This window comes from Folsomia candida, unplaced genomic scaffold (genome assembly GCF_002217175.1).
Source record: "Folsomia candida strain VU population unplaced genomic scaffold, ASM221717v1 Fcan01_Sc016, whole genome shotgun sequence".
Taxonomy (NCBI): Eukaryota; Metazoa; Arthropoda; class Collembola; order Entomobryomorpha; family Isotomidae; genus Folsomia; species Folsomia candida.
In genome coordinates, this window is record NW_019091208.1 from 3,080,732 (window position 1) to 3,098,290 (window position 17,559).

The window sequence follows — 17,559 nt, forward strand, 5'->3', positions numbered from 1 at the left end:
TAATAATAATAATTGATTTATTGCGTCATTGAACATTCATGAACGATTAAATATTATTGATAATCATGAAATCGAAAAAATATCTAGATAAAATTAATTATTAGTCGGAACATATTCAAATATATTCATAGGTCAAAATATTTAGCAACTTTGTGCCAAAAAAGAAATAGGTTATTCACTGGTACATCTATTCCTGAGATTACTAATCTTGCACCAAATTTCTACTTTTTTTTATTTTTTTTTTTACTAAACTTCATGTTTCATAACAGTGTGACGGTCTTTAATTATTGTAATTTGACATTGGCACGCTAGGCCACTGCTCAAAAACTTCGAAACACGTGCATAAATAATTGTCCATGCCAATTTGTTTCTAATGGACACCGGGGCCCGTCCCCCTTCGCTGCCCGGCCCTTGGGAAAGCGCCCCCTGGCAGCCCCTCGTAGGAGCACTGTCTCGTAACATTTAGTTCATACCCTAGTTGATAATTATGTAAATTAAAGACACAGCGGCACATTATTTACTTACAAGGGACACTCACGACCTGTCGTTTGAGTCCAGGGTACCCACTATGTTTTTCAGAATCTACTAGGACCCCAAATGAAGGATCCATTCATATTTCCGTGTAAAACTCATATTTGGCGCCATGGCGTGGCGCCAAACTTAAAAATTTGCATTTTCGACCAATTTCAAACCCCCATAACTTTCGCAGTTTATGTCGGATTTTTAAAATTTTATGCTTAAAATGATCAGAAAAGTCGAAATTTTAGAGAAAAAAATGAAAATAAAAAAATTTCAATTTTTGAGATATTTTTAGCATTTTTTCGACGAACCCGAAATTTCGAAATTTTGCGAAAAGTTAAAAGCGATAATTTTGGAAAAAATTTCATAGAATACGAAAGTTGAACTCCTTGTCATGATTTTTTCCAAAAATTTTGAAAATCCGTCCAGGATTTCAAAAGTTACGGCGGTTTTAAAATGAGAAACCATCAAATTTGGCGAATTTGGCGCCACGCCATGGCGCCAAATATGAGTTTTACACGGAAATATGAATGAATCCTTCATCTGGGGTCCTACTAGATTCTAAAAAACATAGTGGGTACCCTGGACTCAAACGACAGGTCGTGAGTGTCCCTTGTTAGACTGACAGGCTTACGTTATTGACAGAATTGTATACTTTATCACATCCCGGTCCTGCCTTCTGAACGAGATAAAATTCGACTTTATTTTGCGTTTGCCCTGGTTCAGTTTTTCAACTCACAATGGAGGTCTCCCAACGTATGCTCACAGAATTGGACGAAATTAGTGTCAATCGATCACAAATACAATTAGTATGAAATTTGCAAATGGAACTATCTGCCAATGCGCAGGTTTGGCGGAGATATTTGCATCCAAAGCGGGAAACATGCGCAGCAAATTTGGAAAATGAAAAATATGCCAGCCTTTTGGCGCGTTTTCTCCTCTTTTTATGCAAATATCTCCGCCAAACCTGCGTATTGGCAGATAGTTCCATTTGCAAATTTCATACTAATTGTATTTGTGATCGATTGACACTAATTTCGTCCAATTCTGTGAGCATACGTTGGGAGACCTCCATTGTTAGTGCTTGCACAATTTACCTGGATAAATCTCGTGGAATTGCACATCACCAATTACATTTTCAATTACAAATTCCAATTACATTTGTTGAATGAAGTACTTGAAATTAAAATCTAAATTATGAAATAATCCGTAATTGTAATTGTACATGTCAATTACTACTTACTTACAAGTGTTAGACCACGAATGTAGTAGGGGGATGGGGTTTGACGTTATAATCGACGCTAATTAAACCTATAATTAGTAATAAATCCGAGCAATTTCTCGTAAAACGACATTGCGGTTCAAATAGTTAAGGTCGACTGGTAAAATATATGTACACGTTCATAAATACATAAATATATCGGTTTTGCACAAATTGGTAAGTTTTTAGTGTGGATGTCTGTCTCCTATAAAAAATAAATTACCTACTAGATTTCCTTATATACAATTCATTTGTCTGATCTGATTTCTAATTTATTGCTTAAAACTTTCCTTCATTTTCAAACGAATTACCAAATTGTTAAGGTCCCGGAAAAAATTTCCTCGTAATAAACAAGTCAGAAGGTTTTCGGTTTATGTATGTACGTCTCATACGTTAAATGTGATGTGTTCAACGTGTAGTGGAGAGAAATAATAAATTCATTTCTCCTTAGACCAGTTAAACGTTTACATAATGCATTCTTACCTATAAATCAGACTACACTGTAAATAATTTTAAGACAAATCGTCACCCGCCGAGGTACTATAGTGCTCTATTTTTGGGTAATGATTTAGGAGACGTTTCATAACCAGTGGGAGATTAGCCAAAAGCTCGTGTATCAAACACACGTGACGTCGTAACTAAAAAATTGAACATTTTTATCTGAAAAATATATTTTTTTACATGACAGTATTGAATTTTGTAAATGACAACTTCACGTGCGCTTGATGCATGAGTTTTTGACTTATCTCCCCCTGGTGACAAAACGTCTCCTAAATCATTACCTAAAAATAGAGCACTATAGTACCTCCGTCGGGTGCCGATTTGTCTCTAAACTATTTAGAGTGTAGTTACCAGGAAAGATTTCTCCATCCTGAATTCTTATTGAGACAATAACTTGGGGCAATACTAATATTTTATGGACTTGGTTACAACTTGTTGGCTTGGGGTAGGATGAAATGACTACTGGTAATGTGAGATTCTGTTAATTACAAGGCTATCTCAGATTTGTGAATACTTTTTAATTCCAAATTTCTCGCCTTCATATTGTCGAAAAATTAAAATTAGACACATTTTTCAATGCTTTACTTATTCATAAATGTGCTTAATTATAATGCCTCGACCATATCTGGGATCATTACAAATTCCAGTGAACCGTCTCAATGTCATACTTAATATTAGTACAGGGCATTTACATATGTGCATAACTCCATAAATTTGGTTTAATGAAGGTTATCGAAAAAGAATAAGTACGCACATTTTGCCAACTTTATTAAATTGCTTTTACCATTCCGAAGGACACCATTCTCCTGCCGGATTTGGTAACGGCGCACAATGACCCGCGTTATTGGCGAGACCCTGACGAGTTTCTCTTGGAACGATGGTTCCTTCCTGGAACAGAGGAAGTTGATCCGGCCAAGCGGAAATTAGTCTTACCGTTTGGAACAGGTATTTATTTATTTTTAAGGTTTTCAAGGGGTGACACCGCCTTGTGGCCACTGGCGAGGTAAAGAAGGTCACAGAAAGGTCACCAAATGTTAAATTTGATAAATATGTCGACAGGACAGGTCATGTAACAATGATGACCTCGATATTGACCTCACAGGTCACGAAGCGTAACCGACTGTTAAGATTGATGTGTATTTATATCAACTTTAACGAAAATTTAACCCTGAACTCAATCGTGACCCCGATTTTGACCTCACATTTCGCAAATTTCATCATAGTGTTAAATTTGTTCCTATGTCAGAAGTGTTTAAAGCACATCAGCTAATTTTAACTGATTTCCAACTTAAAAAACACATTCATTATTCATTTCGATGCATTTTATGACATTGGTTTCACCCCTTGGTAACCTGCGTGAGATTTACTTCGATCCATAAATATTTGTCTATGCAAATGACTCGAATAATCCTGCCTGAATTTTGTAATTGTCGCCAGGAAAACGGAGGTGTCCAGCTGAGAAGCAAGGAGACATGTTGACCTTCATTTTCTTCATCAATACTCTAAAAAAATTCCACTTGGGAGTGGTTCAAGGAGAGGAAGTTCAGAAGTTGGAATTTGTGGGTCGTGCCGTGGTCCTTCCGCTTCCGTTCAAGATGACCATCCGAGAAAGAGAGTCGGAGGATGGTGGAGAATAAATAATATTAAACATAAATGAGGACTATTATTATGTACTTCAATTTTTTAATTGGAAAATATTATTCATAGATTACATATTCATTATATGCAAACAAACATTTAAATATTTAATTCATTGTTCACCATTAATTTCATTGAGTTCCATTTTATTTAAAAAAAAATACACTCCTTCCATAGGACACGCTTGTACGTCCGGTCCGACGTGTATTCAAATATACGAAGGACATACATACATTCTTAACCGTGATATATTTACATGTACATATTTCTAACATTCGGAACTCAAGTCATTACATTATTCAATTACACAATTTCAAAATTAAAAAATGGGAAACGTATGGAAACATAATTAAGATTTGCTCACATATTTAAGGCATAGAACAAATGCGCTGCTTGTTACAAAATAATTGTAACAATTATGGTGCTCTGCAGAAATACGTCATAATTTTTTAATATCAATTGAATATTATAAATAGACTAGCCTATAAGCCCGTCTTAAAGACGGTCCAAATTTAGAGTTTAAAACGAACCCACCAAAATCTTTGGATTAACGAAGTACATATGAAACTGGCGCGAGTTTTTTTAACGAAATTTTTTAACGTTGCTAAGGAATTTTTTAACGTTGCTAACAATGCACATTTCAGACATGTTTCGCACGGATCTTCTTCAAACCACCACTAAAATATTAAGGAACTAAACACAAACAACAATTGGTGTGACATTTGAGCACTTCTGCAGAATTCGCAAAATGGCCAAGGTTTTAAGTTGGCAAAAACGCGCATTTTCACCATGCGAAACTGTTCGGAGTTCGCCTCTCCGCTTTTCGATTTTCTCTTGCGCTTCTCTTCGCCAGGTCATCCATTTTCACATTTCGTTCAAAATTGAGTTTATTAATTCCAACCAAGTTCTCATCCGATTTTTCATCTGCGATTCTTAAATAATTTTTGAACACTTTTTAATATTGTAAAAGGATTCAATTAACTTCTTATCAGTGGGAATTAAAAAAATTGGTTCAGAATGGTGGATTCGATTTTTTAATTTCTTTTGCGTTGCGTGTTGTTAGAAATTTTGATGACAAAACTCGTATGAATTTGTGTGATGTTGGCCCTTATCACACATAGGAAACTTGGTATATTTGATTTTTTATACTCAAATAGGTTTACAAATATAAATCCGGATTGTAAAATAAATTTAACAATCGAGTCCACTATTCTGAACCAATTAAAAAATAATGATTTCCGCTTAAGAACTTAATTGAATCCATTTTAAATATTTAAAAGTGTTAGAAAATTATTTAAAAGCTCAAGATGAAAATCGGATGAGAATTTGGTTGGGTAATTAATAAATTCAATGTTGAATGAAATGTGAAAACCGATGACCTGGAGAAGAGAAGCGCAAGAGAAAATCGAAAAGCGGAGAGGCGAACTCCGTATAGTTTCGCATGGTGAAAAGACACGTTTTCGCCAACTTAAAACCTTCATAACTTCACGAATTCGGCAGAAGTGCTCAAGTGCCACACCAATTGTTGTTTGTGATTACTTCCTTGATATTTTAGTGCTGGTCTGAAGAAGATCCGTGCGAAACATGTCTGACATGAGCATTGTAAGTAGTTTTTTATAACGTTGCTAAGGAATTTTTTAAACTTTGTCAAGGAATTTTTTAACGTTGCTAAAGAGTTTTTTTAACGTTGCTAAGGAATTTTTTTAACGTTGCTAAGGAATTTTTTTAACGTTGCTAAGGGATTTTTTAACGTTGCCGTTGCTAAGGAATTTTTTAACTTTGCTAAATTGGAATTTTAGGATTTTATTTTTTTTTTTATTTTACTTGGGTAGGGAGAATTTTGCAGGCAGCTAACGAATACTTCTATGATTCTTTAAACCTAAATCATAACCGGAATCATAACCGAAATCATAACCGAAATCATAACCTAAATCATAACCGAAATTATAATCTAAATCATAACCGAAATCATAACCTAAATCATAACCGAAATCATAACCGAAATCATAACCCAAATCATAACCCAAATCATAACCCAAATCATAACCGAAATCATAACCGAAATCATAACCGAAATCATAACCGAAATCATAACCGAAATCATAACCGAAATCATAACCGAAATTAGGGCATGTAAACTCGATATTTCGAGATATCGAAATTTCGATATTTCGATATTGAAATATCGAATTTTCGGTATCGAAATATCGAAATTTCGATATTGTAATATCGAATTTTTACTTGGTCACCAAATAAATCCCACAGTTCCAATAATTGAACTTTTACCTCATAGCACCCCACAAGTTCTCAAAACTTACTTTTGCCTTGGTCACACCCTACCCCCCAACTTTCCAAAAATGAATTTTAAGTTGGTTACACCCCCAAATTTACGAAAATTTACTATCGACTTGGTTCCACACTCAAAATTTAAAACAAAAATGAAATTGGCCATGGTTACACCCCCTCTAAGATCTAATAATTGGAATTGAATTGGTTACACCCCCAAACTTGCCAAACTTTAAATTTGGCAGGGTTACACCCCCCAAAGTTTCCAAAATTTAATTTTGAATTGGTTACACCCCCAAAGTTCCCAAAATTGAATTTTGCATTGGTTACACCCCCCAAAGTTTCCAAAATTTAATTTTGAATTGGTTACACCCCCAAAGTTCCCAAAATTGAATTTTGCATTGGTTACACCCCCCAAAGTTTCCAAAATTTAATTTTGAATTGGTTACACCCCCAAAGTTCCCAAAATTATATTTTGAATTGGTTACACCCCCCAAAGTTTCCAAAATTTAATTTTGAATTGGTTACACCCCCAAACTTCCCAAAATTAAATTTTGAATTGGTTACACCCCCCAAAGTTCCCAAAATTGAATTTTGCATTGGTTACACCCCCAAACTTCCCAAAATTAAATTTTGAATTGGTTACACCCCCCAAAGTTCCCAAAATTAAATTTTGAATTGGTTACACCCCCCAAAGTTTCCAAAATTTAATTTGGAATTTGTTACACCCCCAAAGTTCCCAAAATTAAATTTTGAATTTGTTACACCCCCAAAGTTCCCACAATTGAATTTTGAATTGGTTACACCCCCAAAGTTTCCTAAACTTAATTTCAAATTGGTTAAACCCCCCAAAGTTCGTAAAGTTATATTTTGAATTGGTTACGCCCCCAAAAGTTCCCAAAATTAAATTTTGAATTGGTTACACCGCCCCCATAGTTCCCAAAATTATATTTTGAATTGGTTAGACCCCCAAAGTTCCCAACATTGACGTTTGACTACGTTACAACTCTAAAGTTTCGAAAATTAAATTTTGAATTGATTAACCCCCAAAATTCCCAAAGTGATTTTTCACCTGGTTACACCCGGTTCTAAAAGTTTCTGAAATTAATATTTGGTTAAGTTACACCCTCAAAGTTCCCAAAATTGAATTCTTGGCACACAAGAAAAGATTAAATTAATTAAAGTAATTCATAAATTGCAAGATTCCAATTTCGATATTTCAATATCGAAATTTCGATATTTCGATATTCAAATATCGAAATATCGAAATATCGAAAACGATATCGATATTACATTCCCTAACCGAAATCATAACCGAAATCATAACCGAAATCATAACCCAAATCATAACCTAAATCATAACAGAAATCACCGAAATCATAACCCAAATCATAACTGAAATCATAACCGAAATCATAACCTAAATCATAACCGAAATCATAACCCAAATCATAACCGAAATCATAACCTAAATCATAACCCAAATCATAACCCAAATCATAACCCAAATCATAACTGAAATCATAACCGAAATCATAACCTAAATCATAACCCAAATCATAACCCAAATCATAACCGAAATCATAACCTAAATCATAACCCAAATCATAACCCAAATCATAACCCAAATCATAACTGAAATCATAACCGAAATCATAACCTAAATCATAACCCAAATCATAACCCAAATCATAACCGAAATCATAACCTAAATCATAACCCAAATCATAACCCAAATCATAACCCAAATCATAACTGAAATCATAACCGAAATCATAACCGAAATCTTATCTCTTCCCTGATTGGTTCACCCCGAAACCCGGGAACCAATCAGAATGCAGGGATGTCACGGAAAATTCCACGGGACGGACTTTTGGAAATTATAATATAGATGTTTATGTACATATTTATATAAATTAAATCTGTACATAAAAGTATATCGCTGCGATCTGATGTAAGTAATTTTGAAAAACATAAAAGAGGATAAAATCTTTCAAATCCGGGGATGTAAAAGGGCGCAGGAAAGCTGTTCAATTCACAAGTTGATATAAAAATATGGCGCTAGTTTACAACCAAATTTGCAACCGATTTACAATCGCACCGCTACAAATGGTTTTATTCCCAAATGGATTTTCTCTAATTCAATTTTCTAATTTTCTAATTTTCTCGCATGAGCAAATGCCATATTCTCTATTACAATAAGTCAATCCCTCGATGGACAGTTGACAATCTTCATCCGCCTGGCAATCCGCAACTTCTTTACGCAGGTCTCCTTTAACTGAAATAATGTCGCATTTTATGTCGGGACACAGGTGTGATGAAGTAATTCGGCCTACAGAATTAGTATTGCTGTCTATGAAACAAATAATGTGCTATTGTTTGTTAATTTATATAGTTATGAATGCATTAAATATTGCGAGACAATAATAACTGTTTCGTGGTTATCAAATCTACAATGATTTAGGCTGCTTCCGGGTGCAGTTGCTATCCCAATTTACAGAGTGGATATCATCAACCCTGGTGCGATAAAATGAATAAATACATTTCGGATTTGTTTCACAGCATTTGCAAAATAAAATAATCCCTTATACCCAACGTCGCCATATTTGGTAGAATTTAATTCCCTTGTGCATATGTACGATAAATAGCCCGCTTGTAAATATTTAGGGAATAAATCTATATTATAATTTCGAAAAGTGCGTCCCGTGAAATTTTCCGTGACATCCCAGCATTCTGATTGGCTATTGCAATTTCGGCTCCACCAATCAGCGAACAGATACGAATTATGATTATGATTATGATTATGAATATGATTATGAATATGATTATGAATATGATTATGGATATGATTATGAATATGATTATGGATATGATTATGAATATGATTATGAATATGATTATGAATATGATTATGAATATGATTATGAATATAAAAAAATTTCCTTAGCAACATCAAAAAATTTCATCAGCAACATAAAAAAAATTCCTTAGCAACGTTAAAACATTTCCATAGCAACGTGTAAAAATTTCCTTAGCAACATAAAAAAATTTCCCTGGCAAAATAAGAAAAATTCCTTAGCAACGGTAAAGAATTTCCTTAGCAACGTTTAAAAATTTCCTTAGCAACATAAAACAAATTCCTTAGCAATGTTAAAAAATGGCCTTAGAAACATAATACAAATTCCTTAGCAACGTTAAAAATTTCCTTGGCAACGTAAAAAAATTTACTTCACAACATAAAGAAGACACCTTAGCAAAATATAAAAATTAATTTCTTAACTCCTTATAAAAATTCCTAAATCAATTTGCGAAACATGACAAATATTGTGTCTACTTCATCACTCATGTCAGGAGAACCCTCACTACTTCATCACTCATGTCAGGAGAACCCTCACTACTTCATCACTCACGGAATTATGTTTACCTATGGCTTACTCTGAAATTATTATTTTCGTGAAGATTAGCACGTTGCGAGTTACATACAGACGTACTGGCTTACTTTTGTGAATGATTTTTATATGTTCATGAATAATTTGAAGTTTTGCCCGTCGTTAGGACGGGCTTATAGGCTAGTCTATATTATAATTTCGAAAAGTCCGTCCCGTGAAATGTTCCGTGACATCCCAGCATTCTGATTGGTTGCCAGCTTTCTGAATCCGCCAATCACAGCACGCATATATTTTCGGGTACAATTTATGTAGCTTACAACCGATGTTACAATCGATGTTACAACCTATGTTACAACCGATGTTACAATCGATGTTACAACCTATGTTACAACCGATGTTACAACCTATGTTACAATCGATGTTACAATCGATGTTACGATCGATGTTACAACCGATGTTACAATCGATGTTACAACCAATGTTACAACCGATGCTACAATCGATGTTACAACCAATGTTACAACCGATGCTACAATCGATGTTACAACTTACGTTCAAACAAATCCCTTCGCAATGTAAAAACATTACCTCCGAAACGTACAAAAAATCCATCATCAACGCCTTGAAAATTCCCTCGTAATACAAAATTTCCTTCGTAAAGTTACAGCAATTCCTTAGCAACATAAAAAAATTGCCATAGCAATGTCAAAAAAATTCCTTAGCAACATAAAAAAATCCTTCACAACGTCGAAAAATTCTTTAGCAACATAAAATAATTTCCTTAGCAACATAACAAAATGTCCCTAGCAAAGTAAAAAAATTCCTTAGCAACGTTAATAAAATTCTTAGCAACGTTAAAAATTCTTTACCAACGTCAAAAAAATGCGTAGACAAAATTTAAAAAATTCCTGTGATACGTCAAAAATTTAACTTAGCAACGTGAAAAAAATTCCTTAGCAACACAACAAATTCCTTAGCAACATGACAAAATTCTGATGTCTTGGCAACATAAATAATTTTGCTTAGAAACACAAAACAATTTCGTTAGCAACGTCAAAAATATTCCTTGGCAACATAAAAAAAATTCCTTACAAAGGTCAAAAAATTATTTAGCAAATAAAGAAATTTCCTTAGCAGTATAAAAAAATTTCCTTGGCAACATAAAAATTTTCCGCGGCAACATTAAAGAAATCCTTATAGGAACCTTAAAAATCCTTAGCAGAATAAAAATTACTGGATGATTTTGGATTTCGATAATAAATATAAAAAGACTTTAGTGACTTCCTGACTTAACTACATTTGCTGTTTGTTTACTTAGAATCATAATTTTCATCGAGCTTAGTGCATCGCGTCTATTATGTACTGGCTTAATTTAATATTCTTGCAATGATCGTGAAAAATAATTGGTGTGGCCCGTCATGAGGCTGGGCTTATAGACTAGTTATGGTATAATTTTGACAATTTGGAACGCAAAGAAAGAATTAATTATGAATGGCTGCCTAAATCAGATGCATTTACAGTATGAAAATTACATACGAGTATATTTATGTACTAAATGATAAATAATATTTCAGACTGACAATGGAGGCGCAAACCATGTTCAGCCCAGATAATTTTTTGACCTTATTAGTTTGAAAGAGCAAGTCTTTACAAACAACATTTGGTTCGGCACTTGGGCAGACGCGCAAATTTCAGCACGTTTTGGGCGCCGCAAGTTCGCAAAAACGCACGATTTTTCGGGCAATGCCCAGCGCGAGCTCAACTTCGTGCGTTTTGGCGAACTTGCGGCGCCCATAACGTGCTGAAATTTGCGCATCTGCCCAAGTGCCGAACCAAATGTTGTTTGTAAAGACTTGCTCTTTCAAAGTAATAAAGTCAAAAAATTATCTGGGCTGAACATGGTTTGCGCCTCCATTGTGAGCTATGGTTTCAGCGCTTCAAGAAACAGTAAGTTTTAACTTTTATTAATTTGTAATATTTTGTTTTCTTTCAAAATGAGTCATACATAAGTTAATCGTGGTTTTACTAACAATCTTTTGGAAACTGTCAACTGTTGGAAACTTTGGTAACGGATAGCTAAGGATTGCATATAAAATGCGCGTGTGCATCAATACCCTCCCCCAAGGTTTTTATGGCTTTTTCGTCACCTTCGCTATTGCTCGACCAACCATGATATGTATTTTTGTCAAACTCTTTGTCCCAGTCGTTCGACGTGTAATATCCGTAAATAAAACGGATAAGATAAATTTTTTCCTTGCGCAAGAGATCAAAAAGTGTTCTCAATTTAGGTGGGCCGTACGTGCAATCAGCATACCCGTTTGGAACTGGATAGTTATATTCGGGACCCGCGTTTTCGGGAATGTTGTCGTGTGATTTGTAGTATGCATCGGTCGCTATGGCAATTAATTTAACAACCTTATTTGTATGAGGAGTAGACCCTAGGGTCCAATTTATTTTAGGTTCTGTAGCCGTGTAGAGAAGGGCAGTGAGGCTGGATTCGTCCTCGTCATGTCCTCCGAACGTGCTATCGATGGATTTTATCGCATCCAAGAAATCGTCAACATTTGATGTTGTCATGACGTATTTGTAACAGAAGGAACCATTCAAATTGCCATTCTCTTCGGTGGGGTAATCCGCGAATGTTGTTAGATGGAATTTGGAATTCTTGTTTTCCCGTGATAGCTTTCGAATAATAGGTTCTATAACACGCAACAAGCGGGTAAAGGAGGACCCATTGATTGGTCAATTATACGAGGCGAAACTGTATGTAAATTAAATTAAAATTTGGATATATGTACAATGTGCAAGATATAATTTGAGCTACCTTATTATGCACTCGGGATATGATTTTGGCTGGAAAAACGACTTTTTCTCAAATTCTGAAAATTAAATTTCTCAAATAGTTAAATCTACTGGTCGTCAGCTCCTGCTCTGGCTTTCGCTCTGAGCGAAACTTGCCAAACACTTTCCTCGTTGCGCCGTACAGCACAAAGCTTGAGTTAAATCGTGGGTCCTCCGTGAGCTAATATAAACTTTTATCAACTTTTATGGAAATATGGACTTTTCACGAGAAATTATGATTCATTGCTATTAAGACGTTTAATTTAAAATCGTGAAAAGGACCACGATTTTGATTTTGTGGGCTGGTGGGCCAATGACATCTTTGCACTCGATTCTGACTAAACCAATGTCTGCCTGGCGCCCCCTATTTGCTACCCGTGTACCTCAAATAATATATTAGTCCCAAATTGGATGTAGTCAGAGATTTTTAATCGTTTTGCAAATACTATGTACCACCTGAAGCCATCAGAAATCCAGATATCGAAATCTTGGGTTTTAGAGCCCCAGAAGTGGTTGGAGGTAACTTTTTTGCACGTTATTTATTTATTATTACCCTACCAATCTTCAAGATTAAAAAATAAAAACCTGTAACCCACCAGCACACAAAAATATGCGTGGTGTTCAAGCCCTGTTTTTCAACTCCTCCTGAGTGCTAAAATCAGGAAGAAATTAAACTCACCTATAAAGGTCATGGTTGCATCGACCACCAGGGCAAATTCATACACCACTTTGCACGTGCAAAGATATTTCCGCAAAGCTGGAAATAAGACAGTTTCAATACTCTTCGCGCCATCAGTATCTGTTCCACTGATCCGCAGCATCTTGTAATTTTCTTTATTTTTGGGCGGATTGTTAAAAAAATTGTTAGCGGGGTCAGAACCCTTCGGGGTCAGCAATCCAATGATTTTATAATTCTCGGTCAAGTCGAAAAACAGTTTTTTTGAGATTGGTTTGTAATCGCAAAATTTGTTTCTGTTATCCCCCATCATATCCTTGGTTATGCTTGGGAGCTGATACTCCGGGCCTTTGTGATTATTCGAATCGCCCTCCCATTTCCATTTTTTATTCGACACGAAGATGACAACTTTTTTACCGTTTCCCCAATCCATATTTCCATCCATTGCGGTGTACAGCACGGCATTCAATACGGAATCCCAACCCTCCGTTCCGTTCTGTGGGAAAGCATTGTCGGGATAAATTTCCGTATATAGGAGGCCAGGGTTTAATTTTTGATGTTTGAACTTGTAGCAGTAAAGTAGATCTTCATTGGTTGTCTTCCAGTCCGAGTAAGACGTGACACCGATTGAAATATGATGGAAGAGGTCGTACATATTATCGATTAGTAAAGTTTGTCTGTTGTTTTGAGCCAATTGTATGTAGAATTCGGAATGGACACGATCTGTAAATTTGAACACGGAAAAAGGCAAATTTTAAACCTTTACCCTGTTATTCACACAGACAGTTGTACAGGTTTGGAAGATTACCGGGATTTCTTGAGTAGAAAGGGTATTTGCCGTCAAACACGAACACAATTTTTGCATGCTCCTCCGACCGGCAGGATACTTCATCCTCTAAAAAATCAGAGCTCATTGATACCTCGAGTTTTCTTAAATTTTTTTGGACATTTTTTAGATGGGGGGTCAAGTGCGTAAATGTACAGGTTTCACATTGCACAATAATATGGAGAAAATACACTATATTACCTATAAATGTATGCAAAACCAAAGAATAATTTAAGGCTTCCGCACATGATTTATAATTTTAAGTTAAATTATAAGTCGTGACCAGCAGACTTATATTTAGAAGCGCTACAAGTTGACCTCCTGAATTTTAATATTGGGGTGAATTGAAAATTTCCCCATTTACTTACGGGCAGTAAGTAAATGTATCAAAATCTTAATATCGATTGGTACATACAGGGTTCGGAAAACCCCGGGGTTTTTCAGGGGTTTTCGGGGTATTTGTGGGTTTTTGTAGATTATGGGGCGGGGTTAAGACCAAATTGCTAAAGTTATATATTAGACTAAAACTAATTCAATATTCGTACTCAGAATGAAATTTTTTCATTGACTTGGATCAAGTCAAAATTTAATGTTTAACATGGAAACCGAATAATAAACCAGAAATACGTATGTAATGATACTTGGAAATTCAAGTCGCACGTAAAATGCTCAAACTTTCATGCTGAATCCGAAAATTTAATTCTCATTAATTTAACTTGTAGTTTAAAGAATCTTATTTCAATTTACACCAAAAACCCACAAAAACCCCAAAAACCCCAACCCACAAAAACCCAGGGTAGCGAACCCTGTGTACATAGTGGATTAACTCTTGTTGAGAAGTTAAAAAAAACTCGAGGTAGACTTGTATGTAAATTGTTGGGTAATGTGGTTAGTTAGCTAAGTGCCATACATCATATGTAAGTGATAAATCAAGCCTGTACGAACTTTCTAATAAATACAAACCTTAAAATGACGCTAAATACTCAAATTAGATGCTTTCTATGCATGTACATATGTACCTACCGTCTCCAAACCTGTTGAGATTATCGAGTTCTTGCGACTGCGCGGGTACAAGTTGTCGATCGACGTTCGGGTTGGAGACTTGTTCAATGTTGGAAACGTTACTATCCCGATTTCTATGCAGTGCAGGATACTGGTCGCTATAAGTAATGAGATTAAATTATCTGATTATGTAATTCATATCAATTAAAATCCGAGATTCGTACATGCCCCAAAATAAACACAATATACGACGTACATAAATCCTCCAGTAATCCGCTAACGTGGATTGGCAAATTTATTACAATAGAGTATATAACACATCGTAATCCCAAATATGGGCCATTGTTTTGAGTGCAAATTCTGGTTAATGTCGTACTTACGTGTCTAACACCTGAAACCCTGTCGATCTGGGGGCATTTTTCCTATCGATGAGTTCTATCCAACTTGATCCTGCGGGCATCGTGTAGAAAAACAAAGCCAACACAAAACGAAAATAGTGTCGCATTTTATGTCTGCCAGCATTCAGTGCAGGACACAACTGCGATCAAATAATTCACTCAACTAAATTAGCCTGGCTGTCGAAACAAATAATGTGACATTGTTTAATTTAGCCACCAATGAAAGTATATAAATATGCATTAAATGTCGTGAGACAATAATGATTGTTTGGGTCTTGCAAGCAAATCTGCAATTATTTATGTAGCTTCCGGGTTCGGTTGTAGATTCCACTCTACTCGACGGAATGAATTACTGATAAAATTTCTTGCGGTTCTGTATCATGCATGTATTCCATTTATCAATGGTCCGCTCTTCGAATTTAAGAAATCAATTATGATAAAGTTTTGCAAATAAATACACAATACAATACAACACAACACAATACAAACAGATGACTTATAATTTAGCGAAAAAATAATTAAATGACCCAAAAATTATGTATTGCCTCCCGTCCAAAGTGGTTAGTTTAGTGTCTCAGGAATTCCTTGGGCATACCCAAAGGACGAATTAATCTTCAATCTAGCGGTGCCAATATATGTATAATTAAGACAACAGTATGCACACAAAAATACTTGCGATAATATATATCGGATGCATCATCAACCATAATTGTATCCAGAAATCAGGCATAGAAAGTAAGGTATACATATGGAGTGCGAGCGATGCTACATACAGTCAGGAGCAAAACGATAGGCGATATGTTTTTTTCGCTTAATTTTGACACCAGTGTACCGAATGACTTGAAACTTCACACAAATCTGTAAAATAGCATTACTTACTTATAACATAAATATGACATACTAGCGTATAGCCCGGCCAAGGCCGGGTTCTAGAGTTCCAGTGGGGGGGGGGGGTGCCCAAAGCGAAAAATCCGTCATACTATACTTTAAATAATTCCCAGTGGAGACTTTGTCATATTACATACATACATCAGAGTGAGGGTTTGCCCAGGTCATACTGCATTTTAATTAATCTGGTCACAGTACAATTTGATTTCCCCCTGTGGGAGTAGTTGAATAGCTAATTACTTAAATTCCCGTCGTGTGGGAGTGATTCCATAGCTAACTACTTAAATTCCCACGCTTCACGCTCCCGTTAAGTTCCATAAACCCCATTAACTTCTACAATTAACCCCAAGTTTTTGACGGATTCGGATTCAGCGTCAAAAATACATTCGAATTGATATGCGACATCACGAATAAGCCATATTTGGACACCACGGTCACGGCAAGGTCACGGGGCCTCGCAGGTCAAAACCATTGACGTTGGATTCAGCGTCAAAAATAAATTCGAATTGATATGCCACTCGCTGTGGGTGGAGTTTCTCAAACTAAAACAATCAATTAATAGTGTTTATCAAGATGACTTATCATGATGATGAGTGATGTATACTGCTCTAACCACTCAATTTACTTGCACACTGTGTTTATATACCAAGACATTTAATTTGAGATTGATGGCAAGCGTACGTGAAAGTCACGTGCAGGCGAAGTGAGACTTATGCAGTATGAAAATTTATGCATGCAGTGGTTGCTCCGCTTCCTTCTTTGTCTCCTCTATGGGGCAACTTTCATCGCATCACGGAGCCAGGGATCATACTAACACTTTATTAGAGTAGATGTACCAGCTTCATCGGGAAAATTACTTAGCTAGAAAAACTAGAAAAACAGGTGGTGCAAAACGATACGCGAACGTCGATATTTTAAAATGAAAAATCTGTATTTATTTTGCTCAGCAATATTTGAAGTTTCTATCGACTTTATGATGTTCGAGGGTCCTCAGGCTTTGAAATAAATTCATTAACTCGGGGGTACAAGGGGCCCACGAGCTATGGAAGCGTCTTTTTCCCCACTTTTGCCTACGTGTTGAGAGTTGCATGAAAAAGCTAAGTAACGCTATCGTACTGCTTTGAAATGTGGCACGCATCAAATATTGATATACCCCGATGGTTTTTGACCGGACTTAAGATGGGAATATTGCTTGGGCAATCCAGAAGACGGAATTTTCTTTGGAAAATGTAAATTTTCGTCAGCCTCGACGGACGAAATCGTGTATTACCTTGCTGGCAAGTTTAATTTGACCTGACCTGACCTGACCTGACCTTACTTGATTTTACCTGACC

General features: G+C 35.7%; 1 protein-coding gene across 1 annotated transcript; it reads right to left on the minus strand.

The window, feature by feature from the left end:
- Positions 1-12,220: 12,220 nt before the first annotated feature.
- LOC118437790 lies at positions 12,221-16,185 on the minus strand. Its single transcript, XM_035857163.1, has 6 exons — positions 15,320-16,185; positions 14,961-15,097; positions 13,920-14,006; positions 13,115-13,834; positions 12,419-12,473; positions 12,221-12,355 (listed from the first exon to the last, which is right to left on the minus strand). The coding sequence occupies exons 1-6, from the start codon at positions 15,442-15,444 to the stop codon at positions 12,337-12,339; spliced, it is 1,143 nt and encodes a 380-aa protein (XP_035713056.1). The 5' UTR covers positions 15,445-16,185; the 3' UTR covers positions 12,221-12,336.
- Between the last annotated feature and the right edge of the window lie 1,374 nt (positions 16,186-17,559).